This window comes from Symphodus melops (assembly GCF_947650265.1).
Source record: "Symphodus melops genome assembly, chromosome: 15".
NCBI lineage: Eukaryota > Metazoa > Chordata > Actinopteri > Labriformes > Labridae > Symphodus > Symphodus melops.
The window spans coordinates 19,738,129-19,756,828 of record NC_136705.1 but is presented as its reverse complement, the minus strand read 5'-3'; the positions used below and the strand labels follow the sequence as shown (position 1 = coordinate 19,756,828).

At 38.7% G+C, this 18,700-nt stretch overlaps 1 protein-coding gene across 1 annotated transcript; it reads right to left on the bottom strand.

The window, feature by feature from the left end:
• Nucleotides 1-3,198: 3,198 nt before the first annotated feature.
• Nucleotides 3,199-17,202, bottom strand: cdhr1a (cadherin-related family member 1a). Its single transcript, XM_079362734.1, has 17 exons — nt 17,078-17,202; nt 15,781-15,876; nt 15,193-15,338; nt 15,046-15,096; nt 14,848-14,937; nt 14,667-14,753; nt 13,949-14,065; nt 13,671-13,814; nt 12,359-12,437; nt 11,848-11,948; nt 10,786-10,989; nt 9,915-10,067; nt 9,636-9,800; nt 8,629-8,696; nt 6,378-6,606; nt 6,020-6,277; nt 3,199-4,599 (listed from the first exon to the last, which is right to left on the bottom strand). Exons 1-17 carry the CDS (start codon nt 17,154-17,156, stop codon nt 4,039-4,041), a joined length of 2,628 nt encoding a protein of 875 aa, XP_079218860.1. The 5' UTR covers nt 17,157-17,202; the 3' UTR covers nt 3,199-4,038.
• Nucleotides 17,203-18,700: the final 1,498 nt, after the last annotated feature.

Sequence of the window (18,700 nt, the reverse complement as noted above, 5' to 3'; positions counted from 1 at the left end):
CTGTGCACGTGGATGCGTGTTCTTTCATGATGCAGAATAATGTCACAATGAACAAAACCTTTGTGTCTTGTTTGAGTAGCTCTACTCAGTTTTCGTGTAGCTGGTTGAGAGAAGACTGACTCAACCACTGAGGCTCTTTTTTTATCAACAGACCAAAACAACCACATTAAATCATACTGAATGTATCCATTGGTAACTTATGGTAAATTCTATTCTATGAAAACAAACTGACTACAGTCATTTGATGAAGTGATGTCTCCAAACGTAAACTGTGAAATAAAGTGGAAATGTATTTAATCCACCACTGTACATGCCACATCCCATGTCACAGCTCCCTGTTTACCACTTCTGTGAACACAACCCGCTGCAGCCATGCGTCACACATGATCTGTGCCAACCAGCCCAGACAGATGGCACAACGGATATCCTTCAGCCAATGGCATTGTTCATTTGACATAATACCCGAACACCGGCATCCTCGCCAGTATCCCCCCTCCTGGCGTCACTTAAGGATCAGATCACACGAGCCCCCTCCTCCATTCATCCATGTTCTGTGATGCAAGAAGATCAGTTCATCTCTGCTGGGGCCCTGCTTTACTTGACCTGAGATTAGGGTTTTAAACGGCTGCCTGAGATTGGCAGCTCTCATTTTCTGCAGCGCAGACACATCTGCTTTCTCGCTTGTTCAGATGTGTTTCTATGATTTGCAGGCGGGGGATTGATGCTGTCTCATCAATGTTTTTCACCAGACATGGCCATTCTGCAAGCTCAATGTCAACTGAAAACACCCATGAATTACATCTTTATTCGGGTTAATCTTATTTTATTTCCTCTTACATTGTGTTTTATTAAACACTACGCTATGTGACAACTGCTGATCCGTCAGGCTGCAAAATTTCGAAGATTAGTAGTAAACCATGTACATATCATGATTTCTTTTTTCACTTTCATTGAAAAGGCAAGTTCATTGACTGCTTACACTTCTGTTCCTTCAAACACATATCTGTATTTTAAAGCTTGAGCATAGCTTTCTTTCATTTTAAAGCATCATTGCTCTTTGCAACTTTTAACTCTGTAATCCTCTATCAAATAGCCCAGTAATCCCGGCTGCCTCTTACATGGCATAATGCATGATCATTTGGGCTTCTCCTCATATTCCCTCATTTCATTTTAGAGCATTAACAGCTTGCAGCACAGAAAACTTTTTTGTTTTTAATGTGTGTGACAATTTTTGACCTACATTTCGTTTGGTTCCTCAAGAACCTCTGCGACTTGCACTGGCCTAAAACACTGTATATATGTATAATCTGGCTGAGTGTAGGAGGCAGTTCTTACTTTGTTAAATGCAAAAAAATAATCCCCCCATAGTCCGTTGTGCGTCATCAGCATAACCTTGCAAAATGTGCCAGCCGAGGCTGCAGAAAGTTCGATGCCAGTCACACACATCTTATCAGTCCAAACTAGATCAGGACAGATGGACTTTTGGTTTTTAGCCAAGGGTGCAATATTGTACAAAGATGAACAAGTTGGTCCTTGGATTAGAGAGAGTGTAATCTGCAAATTTCATGTTTTATGTAACTTTTGAATCGTGTGCATGTTTAGTGGTGATGTCTACACAAATACCCAGGGAGGAATTCAGTGTAACTTCATAATTGGGAGCGTTCACATTGAAAGTGGGGCTGAGAAGAGCAAAAGGGCTTGGATCAGGATGATATGTTTGCTGAACATCTGCTGCTACCAAAAATAACTGCAAATGCAGTATTTGTATGCAAGACTGTCTTATTATAAAATGTTTAAACTCTGATTGTATGCACAATCCTAATTTTCTACATTTCTTCTCTGCCATGTTTGGATCCCACTGCTTTGTTCAAGTTCTATTTTTTTAACAATAGCTTAACACATCATGCACAAAACAAAAGCTTTAGAAACAATATGATTCAACCAAATCTCCCTTAAGGCCATAAAAGCTTTAGTTTGAGTTATTATCATTTGTTTGAGGATTTGGGAACACTGACCTTTAATCTCTTCGTCTTTCACTTGAGGACTGATGGGAAACATCTTCTCCTCTGCAGCCAGTAGGGGGCAGTAGGTTCTGTTTGCAGGCTCATTAAGAAGGTGTTTGTTTTGAACCAGTGGGAACAAAGCTGTGGCTCCTTCAAGGCTACAATCTAATCCTGGACAGTTGTAGCTAGTTGTGACCAGATGAACCAAAATATCCCACTGGTTGTCTGAGTATCTGCAGATTAAACTGATCAAGATCAAATGTGAAATAAGTTGTTTAATGTTACTTGAAATTGTTGTTAAACTATACTTGGTCATTACCTTTTCCTGTAGGCTTATATTCATCTGCTGTTTTTTTTTCTTTCTTTTTTTTCAGCTGGTCACATATATCCAACACTGCCCCCTCCCTCATTGCTAGTCCTATCATACTGTGACTGTCCTGTCCTTAATGGCTCTTTATCTACCCTCAGTTCAGTCATACTCTTATCACACCTTTCCATCACTGCTCTGTCTTTGCAGTTTCATCAGCTCCACTGTCTCATTAGCCTCGGATGACATCATCGCCCAACACCAAGCATTACCGCCCAATCTTTGAAGTTTCGTCATCTCATCTGCCTTAGGCGACATCATTGGCCGACACATCCATCACCAGTGTCTGGACTCCACAGGGGATAGATTTGGCTTCTTTCTCGTTTTAGAGTTCAGAAGCAGGGACAGCAGATGGAAATGAGCTAGTTAGCTAAATATGGTACAAAGCTTCTCTTCTGGGACTAATGTTTTATATACACTGTCCCTGATTCAAATAAACTAATAAAATAAACGACAAAACTTTCAGACAAACAATAATAACGTCATTTCTATAAAATAGAGAATTGTGTTTTATTCATTTATAAAATTAATTTACTGTTCTCTCCTGAGTGAACTGTTTAACATGTATAACTTGGTTCAATCAGCTTTACCTCTGACTACATCTTTGAATTATGGCATACATGTGAATACATCACGCTATAATTAATAACATAATGATGTAACCCTGAAAGCTCTCACTATACTTGCTGAACTCTGCACTTCGACTTCTCAAACAGAAAGTACATTCTTCAGCTGACTGTAAAGCTGAATGTAAATGCATGACTCCTATTTGTGATAGTTCTGGTTCTAATTTCAAAGAAGTGGTTTAAACGTTTGTAATTACAAAGTTATTTTATTGGTAGTCAAATCCTGACAACAACAGTTCTCTTAAACAAAAAAAAGACACCATGACATAAACAGTTGTAAACAAACAGTCTTTTGAATCACAAAATAAACGCAGGGTGTCACATGAAAAGTCAGGGACCTACACAGTGCTGTTCACCTGCAGCAGTAGGATTAGAAGTTTTTCCTAACGTGATCACTTTGGTCGCCTTCCCTCACGCTGATCTCTTTAGTCAGTTCAAGTGTCATGAAATCTCTTATAAGGAGCTTGGTTGGGTCCCAAAAAAACAGTGTGACTTATCAGAGTCTGAATGACTTCATTCCCGACAGGTGATCGAGGGTGAGGACATTTAAGCCACTAGTGTGTCAACAAATAGTTCAAAGGGTGGGATCTACCTGTTACTGAAGGATTTATCAATCAAAAACATCATTCACAAACAGAGGGAAAATTCAAAACATGATAAGCATTTGACTTTGTTTTTTAATAGACTTAATGAAGCAGTTTCAGTGTATTTACTCTCTCTGAAAACACACACTCATGCACTCACACACACACGCACACACAAAGCATGAATTTTTAACCTTGAAAAAAATCTGTGGACAAAACAAACCAACCACAAGGTCTATTCAGCAGCTATTTTGGAGCTTTTGGGCAACTAATCATCATTCTTGACTGAGGTGTGCAGATGTTGTTTCTACAGGTTTTACGGGCAAAAGCATAGAGAAGTCACATTGGATATTATAAATTCGTATGAAGGCTAGCAGACTGGATGTGATAGAGAACTTGAAAATTCCAGGACCAAATGCTCATTCGTGTGCCTTGAGGTGAGCTTGTTTTGCCGATTGTTACTGATGGTGCAGCATCCTCTTCTGCTCCAATCTCATCTTGAGCTCTGACACAAGCGCATTGTTCACAGTGTCCCGCCTGGTTGTCACAGGCCTTTTTTTTGGTTTTGCTGCCACTGCTGCCGAGACAGTGGGTACCACCCACTGCCTCTCACCTGGGAAGCAGGGCAGTGGAGGAGGGGGCAGGGATGGGGCGCAGGGCGGTGGAGGCGGGGACCAGTGTCTCACAACATTGCCGACATTGTTGTTGTAGTTGATGTTCTCCACGACGACCTCCGGCCCCCGCTCCTCCTCCTGTACTTTAAATTTCTGTCCTGGGTTTTCTGGTTTCTTGAAGGGGTTTTTTAGGTTCCACGCGGGCTGGTTCCTCTGCCTCCTCCTCACTCGGCGGTTCGGAAGAATCCGGTTGGACTTTTTGTTGCGCATGAATGTTGCCGTGGAGATGATGACTGTAACTATGACCAATAGAATAATGACACCAGCAAGCGAGGCTACGATTTGCAAGGGCTTGTTTCTACTCTGCATCAAAAATGATCCCAAAGGCCCCCCACTGAGTTGGGTCTGTAAAAGAGCACAGGGAGAATATAAATCCATGAGTGTGAATTCAAAGCTTTTAACACAAAGAGGAATAATTAGGTATTGTCTGTGTATGTGTAGAAATGCATGTTGTTTATCTTTTGGCTAAAAATATCAGGTTTGGTGCAAAATACAAGTTTAAAGTTTAAAAATCCACTGCAAACAAACAGTGTTTAAACACTTGTGAAATTTCATTGTCCTGGTGGATGTTCAGCTAATTGAACCTATTGCTTATGAAGTGTTGGACTGAATTCATTGTGCTTTTGTTATATATTATATTGCTTTTGTGTATATATGTTGTTTGTCAAGACAAGATCAGAGAGGATGGTTAGGATAACCACAGCTGAGATCATCCAGATTCTGAGAATGAAGACATTATTTGATATGAAGATAAAACAAATAGGCTTATTTTCTTTTGCTTTAGTTGAAGCATCAAAATATGAGAACTAAAAAAAAACATGGTAACAGCTGGTTATATTGTGCTCCTGTACTCTTTTACAGACACAGCTTACTTCTAACACAAACTTCTCTCAAAGTCAAATGAATTGCTTTCAATGCTTGTCTACCACAGTGTTTAGTTGAGTTTAGTTTTTATGCAGATGATCTCAAGGCAAGTTCCATTTATGGCGCTGTTCTCCTAATAATCTTTCTGATCTTGCCCTGAGATTGGATGCGGGACTTTTTCACAGAGGACCAGTATAAAACAGTGGAAATGAAGATTGTGATCGACACGGCGAAGATAACAAGAGTCAAACAAATCCCAAACACAGACTCTGGATGTCTCCTGAGCTCCAAGAAGTACGACAGAAATCTGGATTTGACCTGAAAACATGACAGTTGCATTTGTGTGAGATTCAGATTTTAATGCTACCTAAGCACTGATACGACCTATACTTCACAAAAAACTTCTGCAAAGAAATGAATCAATATAGAATTTAAAAGAGAATTGTTAAATGAGTAAAGAATTTGCAATCAACAATTGATTTCACAAAAAATGAGTTAGTGTGCATTTTAACTTGTTGATAACTGGGCATTTGGAAAATGGAGTAAAAGAGCAGTCACGCTGTATCTGCAGTGAAAATATTCTTGACACATCAAAATGTAGTTTCACTAATAGTCTGACACTTATACTAGGGTTGAAGGAATACATTTAAACATACTTTATACGCAACTTTGTGAGGTTATAAAGCAGAATTGCTACAAATCTTTTTGAACATTAACATTCGTTAGCTACAGGTATATCTAGTGTGACTACCTAGAAGCATAAAATATGAAAACAAGTTTTGATGACAATAATAATGTTTGTGACTCTCAAACTTTTTTTCATGCACTTGAAGAATTAATACTGTGGAATTTATATTTTAGGCGGATTCATTGAACAGTTGTGTATCATCTTCCAACTTACAGCTTCAGTGATGTCGATCTTGATGACTGCGGTGGTGCTGAAGGATGGCTGGCCTCGGTCCCGGGCCTGGACCACCAGAGACCAGGTGCAGTCACTCTGCTTGGTGATGTTCTGAATGATTGCCATGGACTTGATGTAGGACTTGAGCATGATTTCCCCCGTGTCAGCGTTAATGTCAAAGATGTTGTTGTCTGGCTCCGCTTTCATGATGGCGTACTCGATGACATTGTTGGGTACCTCAGCATCATCGTCTACAGCCTGTGTCGGGGGTAGATGCATCGGGTTATAAAATTCATTATCATGGCATTATTCTTGAGTCTCGCTTAATCTGACAAAGTTGTAAACCAAAGATGAATACCTCTATTTTCACTGGCGCTCCAATCACCATTGTCGTCTCGAGGAAGTTGTCATTGAAAGCAGGTGGATGGTCGTTCAGATCCAACACAGTCACAAAGACCTCAGCCAGGCTGTACTTCCCCTCTGCATCCTCTGCCTTCACATAGAAGTTGTACTTGGACCTCACCTCTGCGTCCAGGCTGGCCCACGGCTGCGTGTAGATGATCCCAGTTGTTGGCTGAATCAGGAACCTGTGGTGAGTTCATTTTGATCAAATCTAATGAGCTTGACTTAACCCACTGAATACAATGTCACATACCGTGTCGTGTCATATCGTATTGTATCTGTTCATGCCGTGTCATGTCGTATCGTATGATATGATATCATATCATATAATCCCTAACCAAAATCTTACTGGTCAGTTTTTAAAAGAGAACATTTTTGAAAAGTGTAGAAAGTCTTTTTTCAAATTAAAAATTTAAACATTTAGGTTTAAAAGTTAAAGACCGGGTTCACAAATTATCACAGTAACTTTTTCAAACCTGAAAATGAACTTTAAATGTTTAAAGCAATCTTTTCTTAGTTTAATATTAAGCTACAGGCTCTAATACAACTTACTACCATGCTGTTTTAACTACATAAACACAGAGAGTTTTCTGTTGTCAAACTGCAGCTGGTTCAGGGTGTGGCCTCGAAAGAGAGGCTGTCAACAACATGAGCTGTAACACAGAACAGACGACGTAGCATCAAGGGCTCATGGATTAAGTTACAGAATCTAACCTCGGAAACTACACCTTTTTCTTTTTGGGTCATTATCAGAAAATAAACAGGTTAATGATTCAAAGAGCTTTGAATTTAGGACTGTTTTCTCTCTTTGTGCTAAGCTAGGCTAATCACCTACTGTGTCTCGACCTTTATATCATCAAAGAGTTATCATTAGAGGGTTGATGTTCTGATCTAACTTAAAAAAAAGAAAGAACAAATGTGTTGCTTTTTCCAAAATGCTTAGCTATCTATTAGAAGTATCCCCCTCATTCGCAATCAGCTACAGAAGATGACATACAGAGCAAGACGGAGCTTGTGTAACTCCACTGGCTGAAATATGTTGTTACTCTACACTGACTTTGTCACAGTGTAAGGTAGTCAGAAGCAAAGAGCATCTATTTTCTCCTCCAATCCCATTAGAGGATTAGAGGAAAGACAGAGGGCGAGCAGGAAAAGATCAGGACGGTTTTCCCCCTCTGGATAACTCTGTAAGATATAATGTTTTCAAAGGAGTGTAGAGTCAGAGTTATAAAACGCTAGTATTTTCAGAAGCAGAACCAAGAAGTTTTATTGATTTACACATTTTGGGTTCATAGAAGCCTTCTGGAGTAATCTGTGGTGAAACTGTTTCCAAATGGTTTTAACCAGTGTGCACTCCAAATCTCCCTCCTCTACTTATTTTGGAAATCCTTCCCCAGCACACCACGTGACATCTCATATCTCCTCTAATTCATCACCGCAGAGCTCAAAATCTGTACTAAGAGGTCCAAAAATATTATTATTTTAACATCATATCATTGCACAAAGCAAGAGGTTTATTGATAAGAGGCATGAAATGACTGAGCTAACATACACCTGCTGTTCACAAAGGGGTCATGTTTCCTTTGCTTTCTCGCACTTAATGTTTCTAAATCCTGGTTTTTGCTCCTCTGAGGCATGCAGACAGAAAATATTCCATTCAAAGTGTTGACTTTCCTAATTTTGAGACATCATAGGCACATACTCTGAATCTTTAGGACTCTATATGCACTGGTTAAAAGTAAAGCAAGCTGTGTGTTTTTACTGCTTATAAAGGGAGAGAGAGCGCGGATGACCGAGCCTTTTTCTCAGAGGTAAGACTTCTGCTGGAAATGTAATAAAAAAATCAAGCCGAGAGAAAATACCAGCAAATCCTCCGAGGGACTACAGGGCTTAGGTGCAATAAACAGCACAGAGTTGAAATATGAAAAACAAGTCTGCTGTCATGTTCCTCTGCAGCTTTCAGGCAGATGTGCTCATCTGGTTTTCATACACAACATCGCAATTAAAATGTCAAACTCAGGCTTTAGTATAATGTTTGTCAACAAACTGTTTCCAGTTATTATTATGCGTTGACTTTATTTGTGATAGCCAGAACCCTTTCATTCTCCTGTATTTAAATTTCTGCCTCGCTCAAAAAAAGGGCACACAGTATTTTCCTTTGGAATTTTTTGATTTAAGTTAAATTCTGATTAAAGTTAGCAACTCACAAGTCGGCCCCTGATCCATAGATCGAGTACTGCACATCACCCCAGGGTCCTGAGTCTGGGTCTGTTGCCTGTATATAAACAGAAGAAGACAAAATGAAGTTAATTCTACAAAATGTCCAAAGCAGTCAGAGTAACCTAATTCCCTTTTAAAAGTATTATGCCTATAATTTACTGGCCAGTTAGCAATATTTAAATTGTGTGTGCCTTTTTTTACGCCCTCTTCCTTCAAAATATTGAAGTTATATTTGTGTTGATGTTTTTTACTATTTAGAAAACACAGAAAAGTGAACTCTGTGCGTGCATGGCCCCTGAAGTAAACCGCCTCAATCTGTGTCGTGTTGGAACATGATGTTTGTTGAGGTCAGCTATAAAAAGACTGATTTTTGATGTCATCCCAACATCATCACAGGCATCGGCTAATCTGTCTGTCTGTCGCTGCTGGGATGCCTGTTTGATGTTTCCATGTGTCCAAGGTCACTTGTTGGCTGTTCTTTTATCTGATTGAAATTGCCTGGGATCAAGAAAATGAGCCTCTGTTGCGCTCACGCAAGTGCAGGACTTATTAGCGAGCCTCCCTGTTGCTTTGAGCCCCTGCAGGGCTGACATGAACAAACGCTGACAACAGATGATCCATCTATCGTTTTATCTGTCTCTGTACGTCGATGTATCCCTCCATCTTTCAGTCTATGCATATAACCATCCATCCATCTCTGTTGATCTTTTATCTGCACATATTTATGTGCTGCAGCTGCATGTGCTACAAAGAATTAGGAGAAAAAAAAAAAATCTGGGAATTTTGTGTTACACAACAAAATGAAAGTGATAGCCATCTGGCAGCTTACCTCGCCTAGCTTTTATCTACATCTTTAACCATATCATCCCAACCCCCCACTGCCTAAAAAAACTACATTTAGGGAATTAATGGCTCTTTTGGACATTTTGTTAAAATCAGAGTGACGTACTACATTGATAGCATGTATTTTTAGACAGGATGAGGGCTCGCTCACCGTGACTGATACCACATTGGAGCCGCCGGGTGAGTTTTCTGGAATTCTGGCGATGTAGTAATCTGAAGAGAATTTGGGAGCGTTGTCGTTGGTGTCCAGTAAATGAATCACAATGTCAGCTGTGGCACTGAATCTCTCAGGAGTATCAATCTCGACTGCAAGTAGCTGAGGAGGAGAACGGTTGGAAGACATTTGATGTTTAAATAAAATGCAAAAGATATATGTGCAGTTCTTCCACTTCTATCGACTATAAAAGCACACTTAGTGTATTGAGTTAACCTTATATGTGAGAAAATGGTGTTTCTCATAGTCCATGGCAGCAGAATCTTCAACTAAGATTGTGACTTGGGCCTCATTGAGTACTGTCTGAGGCACGACTCGCAACATCCTTCCTGGACCGATAAGTCTCAGATTGAATTTCGCATTAGCACCCTGCAAGAGCAAAACATACACCATTAAATTATTCAGAGTTTCTCATCAGTGAAAATGCAATGTAGTTATGTTAAACATGCAGGAACCTATTTATAGTCATCTGCATTTGTCATAAAGATATTGCAAACATGTTTAAAGAATAATCCACGTAAAGTACAGTCCATTCAATCAATATAAAAGCTTTGAATCAGTTCATTGTTAGGTTAATGTACGAGATATATCGATAGGATAGCAGTGGCAGCAGTGATATTCTAAGTAAAACATAATGCCACCGGTCTAAAAGAGCATGATGTTGTAACAGTATTAAGAGAGAACACATTTGGTGAACAGCAGCCATTTGGATGAGGTCTAAAGAAGCTGCAAACACACAGAGACACTTGCATAAGCGGACAAATGGCATAGTTATGGCGAGCCTTTTAATTTGTGTTGGCTTTTGCAATTTGTCTGTAATAATGGCCGGCTTAAAGCCATTTCAGAGACAGGAAGGCAGACAGGCTCAAAAAGACTGTTGAATGAATCTTTGTTTGTTAGAAAGCACTGTAATTTGGGCAGATTATGAGTGTTAGTACATAAAAACAATCACAGGCCCTCGCTTCCGGGTCACAGCCCCAACTTTGAAAGCAAATAAAGTGAACATATTCTGGAAAACAATTTAAGACATCACTGAAAAATATGAACTTTTTTGTAGATTTTTTGTGTAAAGTGAAAAATGAAAGACCTGATCGGAGTCGTTGACGGTGATTCTTAGCCCGCGCAGTATCTCTCCCTCTGGAGGATGTTCATACATGGTCAGCTCAAAAATATTCTGTGGGCCCTTTTCTCCATAGAACGTTGGGGGGTTATTGTTCAGGTCCACCACACGGATCACCAACGTGGTCACCTCGTAGTCCATGAGTCTACCTTCAGGACTCAGCTCGGATGCCTGCACACAGTGAGGGAAAGGTTATGAATGTTAAACTCCCGGTTTATGAACGTATTACTTCTATATATGGGGCATTGTCTCTACCAGCCTCAGCAAAGCTGGTTGGACTTATACTTGAAAGATAAGATATCTTCATTGTCCGTGTACTAGTACAGTGATGATGGAGTAAACCTGTGGATGCCTGGTATGAGTTGTTCAATAAAGAACACGTTCAAAATACTAAACCTGCCAATATACTGAATATAATTTTTTTTTTGAAAAAATACAATTAAAAAATACAATCAAATATTCAATAAGGTCAGCAAAGTGACAGGTGCTGAGCTCATACTGATGGAAAATTGCACTTAGGTTGTCATTTTGAGAGTGACGATGAGGTTCCCTGAGTCCAGGGAGGGGGAACTTCTGTGTGGTGCAGACAGTCAACATAATGCATCCTACTTCAAGATATCACAAACAACAAAAACAAGGCCTCAACTTGAAATGGGAACATATGGCTGTAAAATCTTGGCCAGTCAATTTCACTTGTTAAGGTTCATGATGTAAGACATTTAATCTTGTTGATATTTGTATAGTATCACTATTTCTTTATTTCTTTCCTTCTGTTTTAATCTTTTAAGATGTAGCTGGGGACAGGGGTTGCAAATTAGCTACAGCTATAACCTGTATGCATGGCATCTACTTTATTCATTTAAATATGAAGCATTGTTCATTGCACGTTTCCCTGTTAGATAAATTAATCGAGTGCAAAACACAGGCAAAAAGTGAAGCTTTTTAGACCTTTCTGTCTTTCTAAAGGTCACTGAATGAACGTTGAGAATGTAACTTCATGTGAGTTTTCTTGTCATCGATTGAACTCACCTTGACTTTAATGTTAAAGATTTCTCTCTTCAGATTTATGGGGTGAGACAGCAGGGTGATTAAACCGCTCGTTTTATTAATGCCAAAAACACCGTCGTCACCTGGTGGGAGAAGATACAAACAGACCTGAGAGCACTTTAATCAATCAATCTTTACTTGTACAGCGCCAATTCATAATAAATGTTATCTTGAGACACTTTACAATAAGAGCAGGTTAGAGACCTTACTCATTGCTGTGTTTCAAAGACCCGATGTTAATCCATCATGAGTATAGTGCTTGGAAACATTTAGCAAAAGTTACAGAGGCAAGAAAAAACATCCTTTGAAGAAGCAGAAATATTTGACATAACCAGGCTTGAAGTATGGAATAGCAGGAGATGGGATAAGATGCATGAAGGACAGGAAAAAATGTGGAGGGGGGCATCAAGACAGGCTGTCAACCAACAATCCCAAGGAACCTACTTCTGCTTTCTTTAACAATCATTCTGTCTTTTGACTGAACACTGCTTACCCTCTTCAAAGGAATAGCTGATTGGGTTTGGGTTTCCAACATCTCCATCTTTTGCTTCTACGATGAATATTACAGATCCCTGGGTAAAAGATTATGAAAGATATATTTTCAAAGTTTTTAGTGTAATTGTAAATTACTAAATGTTGTATTGTATAGTATACAATCATGTACAGTGCAGTGTGTACACCACCAGTCCAATATTTGGGCACACAACAGTAACACTATTAATATAAAAAAAATCTGGGATTTTTGTGTTACACAACAAAATGTGAGTGATAGCCATCTGGCAAATCCCTTTAGATCGATTTTTTTTTGTATGAAAAAATAACAGGTATTTCAATCAGGTGTGTCCAAACTTTTGACTGGTAGTGTATGTATTTAGAGTTCTTAAATATCTGGAGGCCTTGTTTCAAACAATACACATTTATTTTATTAAGGTCTAAAGAAAGACTTTCCAAAAAAAACCCTGAAAACAAAAAATAAACATCAAAGACACAACTCAATTTCACTATAGCCATTTTGTCTAGAGAACAGCACATCAAATGAAAATATTAAATGTCAGTTTTCTAATTAGGAAGTACAGTCGTGACATTTTGTGACTGAAGAAATACCGTGACTTTCATGTGCTTAGAGGCACTATCTCAAAGTCAGCATTACTTATAAATGTCAGCAATTACAGCGGAGTGATATGAGGGAAGGCTGCTTTGGATTTGGAGCTCATTCGTTTTAATAAAAAAAAAACAAAGGTTAGAAAAATAAACTGATTTTACAAATAGTGACTGAGCTTTGATAGATAGTGACAAATGTGTGCCTTTCAATCCAACAACACACATTTGTATTTGTTTGAAATATAAATTAAAGCAGCAGAGCATAGTATGTGTTTGGCATTTATAGAGTCCTTGCAGATTAGAAGTTTGAGGAGTGATGAGATCGTTCCTTAAACCCCCAAATCGGAGCCTACAGGTGGATGCTGGGGCTGAAAGCTAGAGAACAATACTGATGCAAGTCAGAGCTGGCAATGACGGAGCAGAAGAGAGCGGAAATCTTGCAGCTTAAAAAAAGAGCGCCAGTTGGAAGGATGTGTTATCAGGTGACTGTGGATGATGATGCATGCCAAGTGTGGAATCAGTGCAGCTCAAATTGTTTGCCTGCAGACGTTGTGTCATTGTAGATGGCATTGTCATTTGACTGTGACACTAAGTAAACCTGTGACATAATTATAAGAACGTCACGACTTGTGTTATGTGTTATGATTATGGCATAAAGTGCACAGTCAAAGCAGGATTTCACTGCAGAATATTGTCATACTCACTGGAACTGAGACTTCATAAACGTAGCCAAAATATGGTGTCCCAATAAAAGATGGCGGCGTGTCCTGAACGTCTATGACATTGATTGTCAGGGTAGCAGAAGATGACATAAACTGCTCCTTGCCATTAAAGTCACCTCCACCGTCCTGGAAATAAAAGTAATGAACAGTTTAAATGAACACTTAAAATAAAACATACAAACAGAAGTATTACAATTTCAGAATTTGACCATTTCTTTGGCACACCAGAAATGGTTACTGAGTTTGGATACACCCATTACCTTTGCAATGACAGTAACAAAGTGTGTCTTTGTTTTTTCAAAGTCCAACATTTCCCCTGATTTCAAACGAAGGACACCACTGTTTCTGTCCAAGGAAAACAAAGTGGACTGAGGATTCTGCAACAGAGAAGAGGACATAGTCAGGATTTTAAAAAGAGAAACATAAAGATGTTACACTAGTACAGTCTCTGTCGCTGAACCCCATTTACAACCATCACACTAAATATCCTGAAAAGAGCTCAGATGTTTGCATTAAAAACATACAGTATTGAATGAGGCCACATTTGAAATCATGGCAGTGACTCCATCCATCTGGATGTAAAGAGCCCATATGCTAAAGGTCAGGCTAGGCAGGTGAAAGCTGCAGTGTCCAGATGTGCGCAAATCACCCGTCACTGTCACTCCATGCCAGCTGTTCTCTGGTCTTAATAGTCCAAAGTGCAAACTAACATTGCCTGCCAACCCCTTCTAAAGCAGCCCACTAAGCCACCAGTGTAGTCTGACACAAATGTAATTGTGATTTAATCCTCATAACTACGCCAGTACAACCAGGCACATGCATAAATACACGTGAGCTTTAGAAAATCTAATTGATATTAATTAATTGATATTAGTAAATCACACAGACTAACATTACCACCCAACTGTTTAAGATAGTGTTTCATTTAAGTAACATTTACACTTTGCATACTGTTTTGATATATTGCAAAGATGTTACCTGGAGGTAGTAGGTGACTGAGCCGCCTGAGCCTGTGTCTCGGTCCACTGCCTCGACTCTGTAGATACTACTGCCAGATACGGTTGTCTAAAGTGTGCAAAACCAAAAATAACTGATTAACAGAAATGCATGTTTTTCACAAGGGTATTTTTCATAAAGCTTTTACTTTTGCAAAACTTACTTCCAGTACATCAATGATGGCCGGCATGTTTTGGAATTCAGGTTTTTCATCATTTGCATCCATTACAAATATTGTGACTCTTTCCACTACCTGAAAGGAAAAACAAAACAAGAAACATTTATTAGGTAGGTATTATTCATTATACTGTTACACAGCTTTTTTTACTTTAAAAAAAAAATCCACATTGAGAGTTGATACCTTGCTTCTTCCATCGCTGATGCTGACATGGACATCAATAGAATCTTGTTTCTAAACAAAGATGGAAGGCAAGTTCAAATCAACACACAGGATTAAGAAGTCTTTGTTTTTCTACACTAATGTTTCTAGAGCCTGTGTTTAGTTTACCTCTCGGTCGAGCTGTTCCACCAATGTGATGTTTCCTGAAACTGGGTCGACACTGAAGTACTCTTTTGACCCGGGATCGAAGGAAAGGCCGTAGCTCACCTTCTGGCCTTCAGGGTCTGTGCCGTTAAGTGAATAGATCTGTGTGCCTAAAAGCAGATGCTGTTATTTAGTCAAACGAGCCGAAGACGTGGCTTCAATAAACTTTCTGAAGATCTTTTTGTACGTACACAAAATACAGCAAGTGCATAAATGAGTATGTTCCTACGTGGTAGTAACCCTTTTTGGGGGGGAAAGCTTCTGTTGAAAAAGGCTACCACAGCAGCATAAAAGGTTCCCAGGCTGACTGAAGTTGTATTAAGCTTCAACTCATTCAGGGCCAGAAAACCATCATCACATTCAACAGGTGGCTCCAGTAGATGATCATGTTAGTGTGACGTATGTACATGCCGCACAACATCTGTTGATCCATCACAAACGTTTTATCACCCTTAAACCTTACTAGATACGGGCAACCAAAACATGACATTTTGTTGATCAGTTGCAACAGCTGCCTATTTGCTGTTCACAATGAAGAAAGGATGACCTCACCGACAGCCGTGTCCTCCGAGAGGCTGAACAGAGCCAGGTTTCCATTTTGGCTGTAAGGTCCATTGTCGTAGAAGTAGGGGGCAAAGTCTGCTTGTGCTGAGGAGAGAGTTAAAAATGTTATTTAATGCTTGAAAGTTGAATTTAAGACTGAAAGTTGAATTTCAGAAGGTGGGGAAAAAAAGCTTCTATCAGTTGACTTCTGCAAAGGTCTGCTCTTGTGAGGACTAGCTGTATGCTAATGCTAGATAAGCTAAGCTCAGTCAATTTGGTTCCATTAGCACACTTATGTGTGTGATTGTCACTGGTGATGGGTCCCTACTATTACAAATTAGACAGTCTCTGCTGTGTAGGACTTCCAGGTCATGGTAAATTTGTACTAGACTTCAACCACGTCCAGTTGCCCTTGGATCAAGTTTTGCATTAAACAGCCAATCAAGCAGCTATAAATTAGGCACTATAAATTCTACATATTGACATATTTTCTGTAAAAACAGGAGAGTGGTAATGGACTTTCCATGAATATTTACTGGCCTTTATATTAGTCAGTAATACTAGGCCTACATGGGTATACTTTCAAACACAAACATACTTCCAATAACTGCTAGCTAGCTCCTGCGAGAGAAACAATGATATTAAAGAAGGCGTTTCATTGCACACATACTTAGTATACTGTATACACCCTCAAGTGCATGATGAGTTATCAATATTCTTGTATGTTTTACACAAAACTACCAATTCTAAAATAGCATCAACATTAACTACAGTATAAAACAACTCTTTTGTGCTGATATATCAGCATGTAAATGAGAATATGGCAACTTTAAACTGTCTTTCATACCAGAGTGACATGAATCAATATGACAATACAGCGCTCACACCCTCTGCTTTCTCTTCAGCTTTAACTAGGATTACAAGTGAGTTACGTCAACCTCTAAGAAAACCTTTCTATTCATAGACCCATAGATTATGCAGGTACAAATAATACAGTTCCTAATTTTTAAAATAACTGTTAAAAGCTATTGTGTTTTTAGCTGTTATTATTTCCTAATAAACTTAGAATCAAATGTATAAACCAGACAAATCGACAAGAATTAGAGTCATTCAGAGCACAAACTCATGAGCACTAAAAAATCAACTAATTAGATATGGCAAGTACAGTCTTGTTAATTAGAAGAGACAATATTTAATTAAAAAATGAAAAAATCTTCAACTAAGAGTCTCATACATCTGAGGAACATTAACAAACTGATCACAGCAAAGAATGAAGTATAAGTACAGAATAAGACATTTTACTTACCAAAGCAGGCATGGACAAACACAAACAGCAGTGGCAAATGTAAAATCTTTACATTCTTCATCCTAAAGAATGAAATCATGAAAGCGCACCATGAAGACGGCTCTGTCGAGACACCTGCACATGAGACGAAGAGGTGTTTGTGTGTGACTGGAGGAGGCTAAAAGGCAGATGCTCACATGCTAATCCAATCCACAATCTTAAGAGTCACTGCTGGGCCTCCTCAGTCCAACTGGACTGCTACTGCCAAGGACAAAGGGGAATAACTGCAGTGCTGCACATGATGGTATTAGGATGGTTTTCCTTACATTATACATAAACTAATGTGATGGTGTTTTGTTTTAGTTCAAACATTAAAAAAAACCTGTGTTACACCTTTTTCAATCAACTTGTTGGACTATTACACAATAATATTCTTTTCTTGGACTATACTATTATTATAGCACCAGAACTATACTACATTTTATGTAATAGCTGTTGCCTCTGGATTACCTCTAAGATATGACCTTTAATGTGAACATTTTTTACAAAGAGTGGAGTGACCCACTCTGCTGTGGACAAAGTGGAAGGATTAAAAAGATTCTGAATCTCAATGCTCATGTACTGCTTATATTTCTACAGTGCCATCTGCTATGCACTCCACAACCATCTGTTGCATTATGGGAACGGAAAAAATACATATCCACTATTTACTCAATTAATAGGATAATCATAAAACAGAGGATGATATAGATGGAAGCGGTGAATGATCTGATGAGCTTATCATTCCTGTTTGGATGTTCATAGTGGAGAATCATGAAACTTATTTTCAGGATAACATAAGATGATTTATTCTTTATGATAAACAAGGCATTAAGACATTTGTCCTACTCTTCATATTATTTTACATTCAAGTCGGATGTTATTCCCCCCCCCCTTCAAGAAACCCTTAAAAGCTCCACTTTGATACATCACCTACGAACACTCACAAACACTGTTCTCATCATCTTTCTCTTACATTATTTCTTCTGTATATTGTTTATATTTTGTTAAGCGACTTTGAGTTTTCTGAAAAACTATAAAAGTCTAATATATTATCATTTTTTATAATCTCTTCAGGGATATAGAGTAAGCTTCAAAATGTTTTATTAGATTTGAGGGCCCATAAGGACCACAAATCAACACAGGCTTTAACATAAGCATCAATACAGGCTGGATACTTTGCCCTCCCTATAGAAAAATAAACAAGTCAAGTATACAAACAAAAAGATTGTATAGTGCCTATACACAGCATTAAAGTATGTTGCACGCAAGAGGATTTACACACATGAATAAACCTTTCACCGTCCACTGTCATACGAAAATGAAATCTACTTTATAATCTGAGTGGAACAAGTCCAGTGTATAGTATAAACTATGGTGTACAACAAACAGTGTGGAATGGCTTCATCAGGTTTTATGCCTTCAGAATAAAACCAAACAATAAAAACCCTCTTTAATTTTTAGGAACATCAATAGATGATCATTGACCTCTGGCAGCAGACAAATTCTCATCATGCTCAGTGAGGCCTTTGACACTGGAAACTAGAATAAAAGTATCCAAAGCTATGTCAATTGCTTTATGTGATTTGAAGCTAAATAAAAACA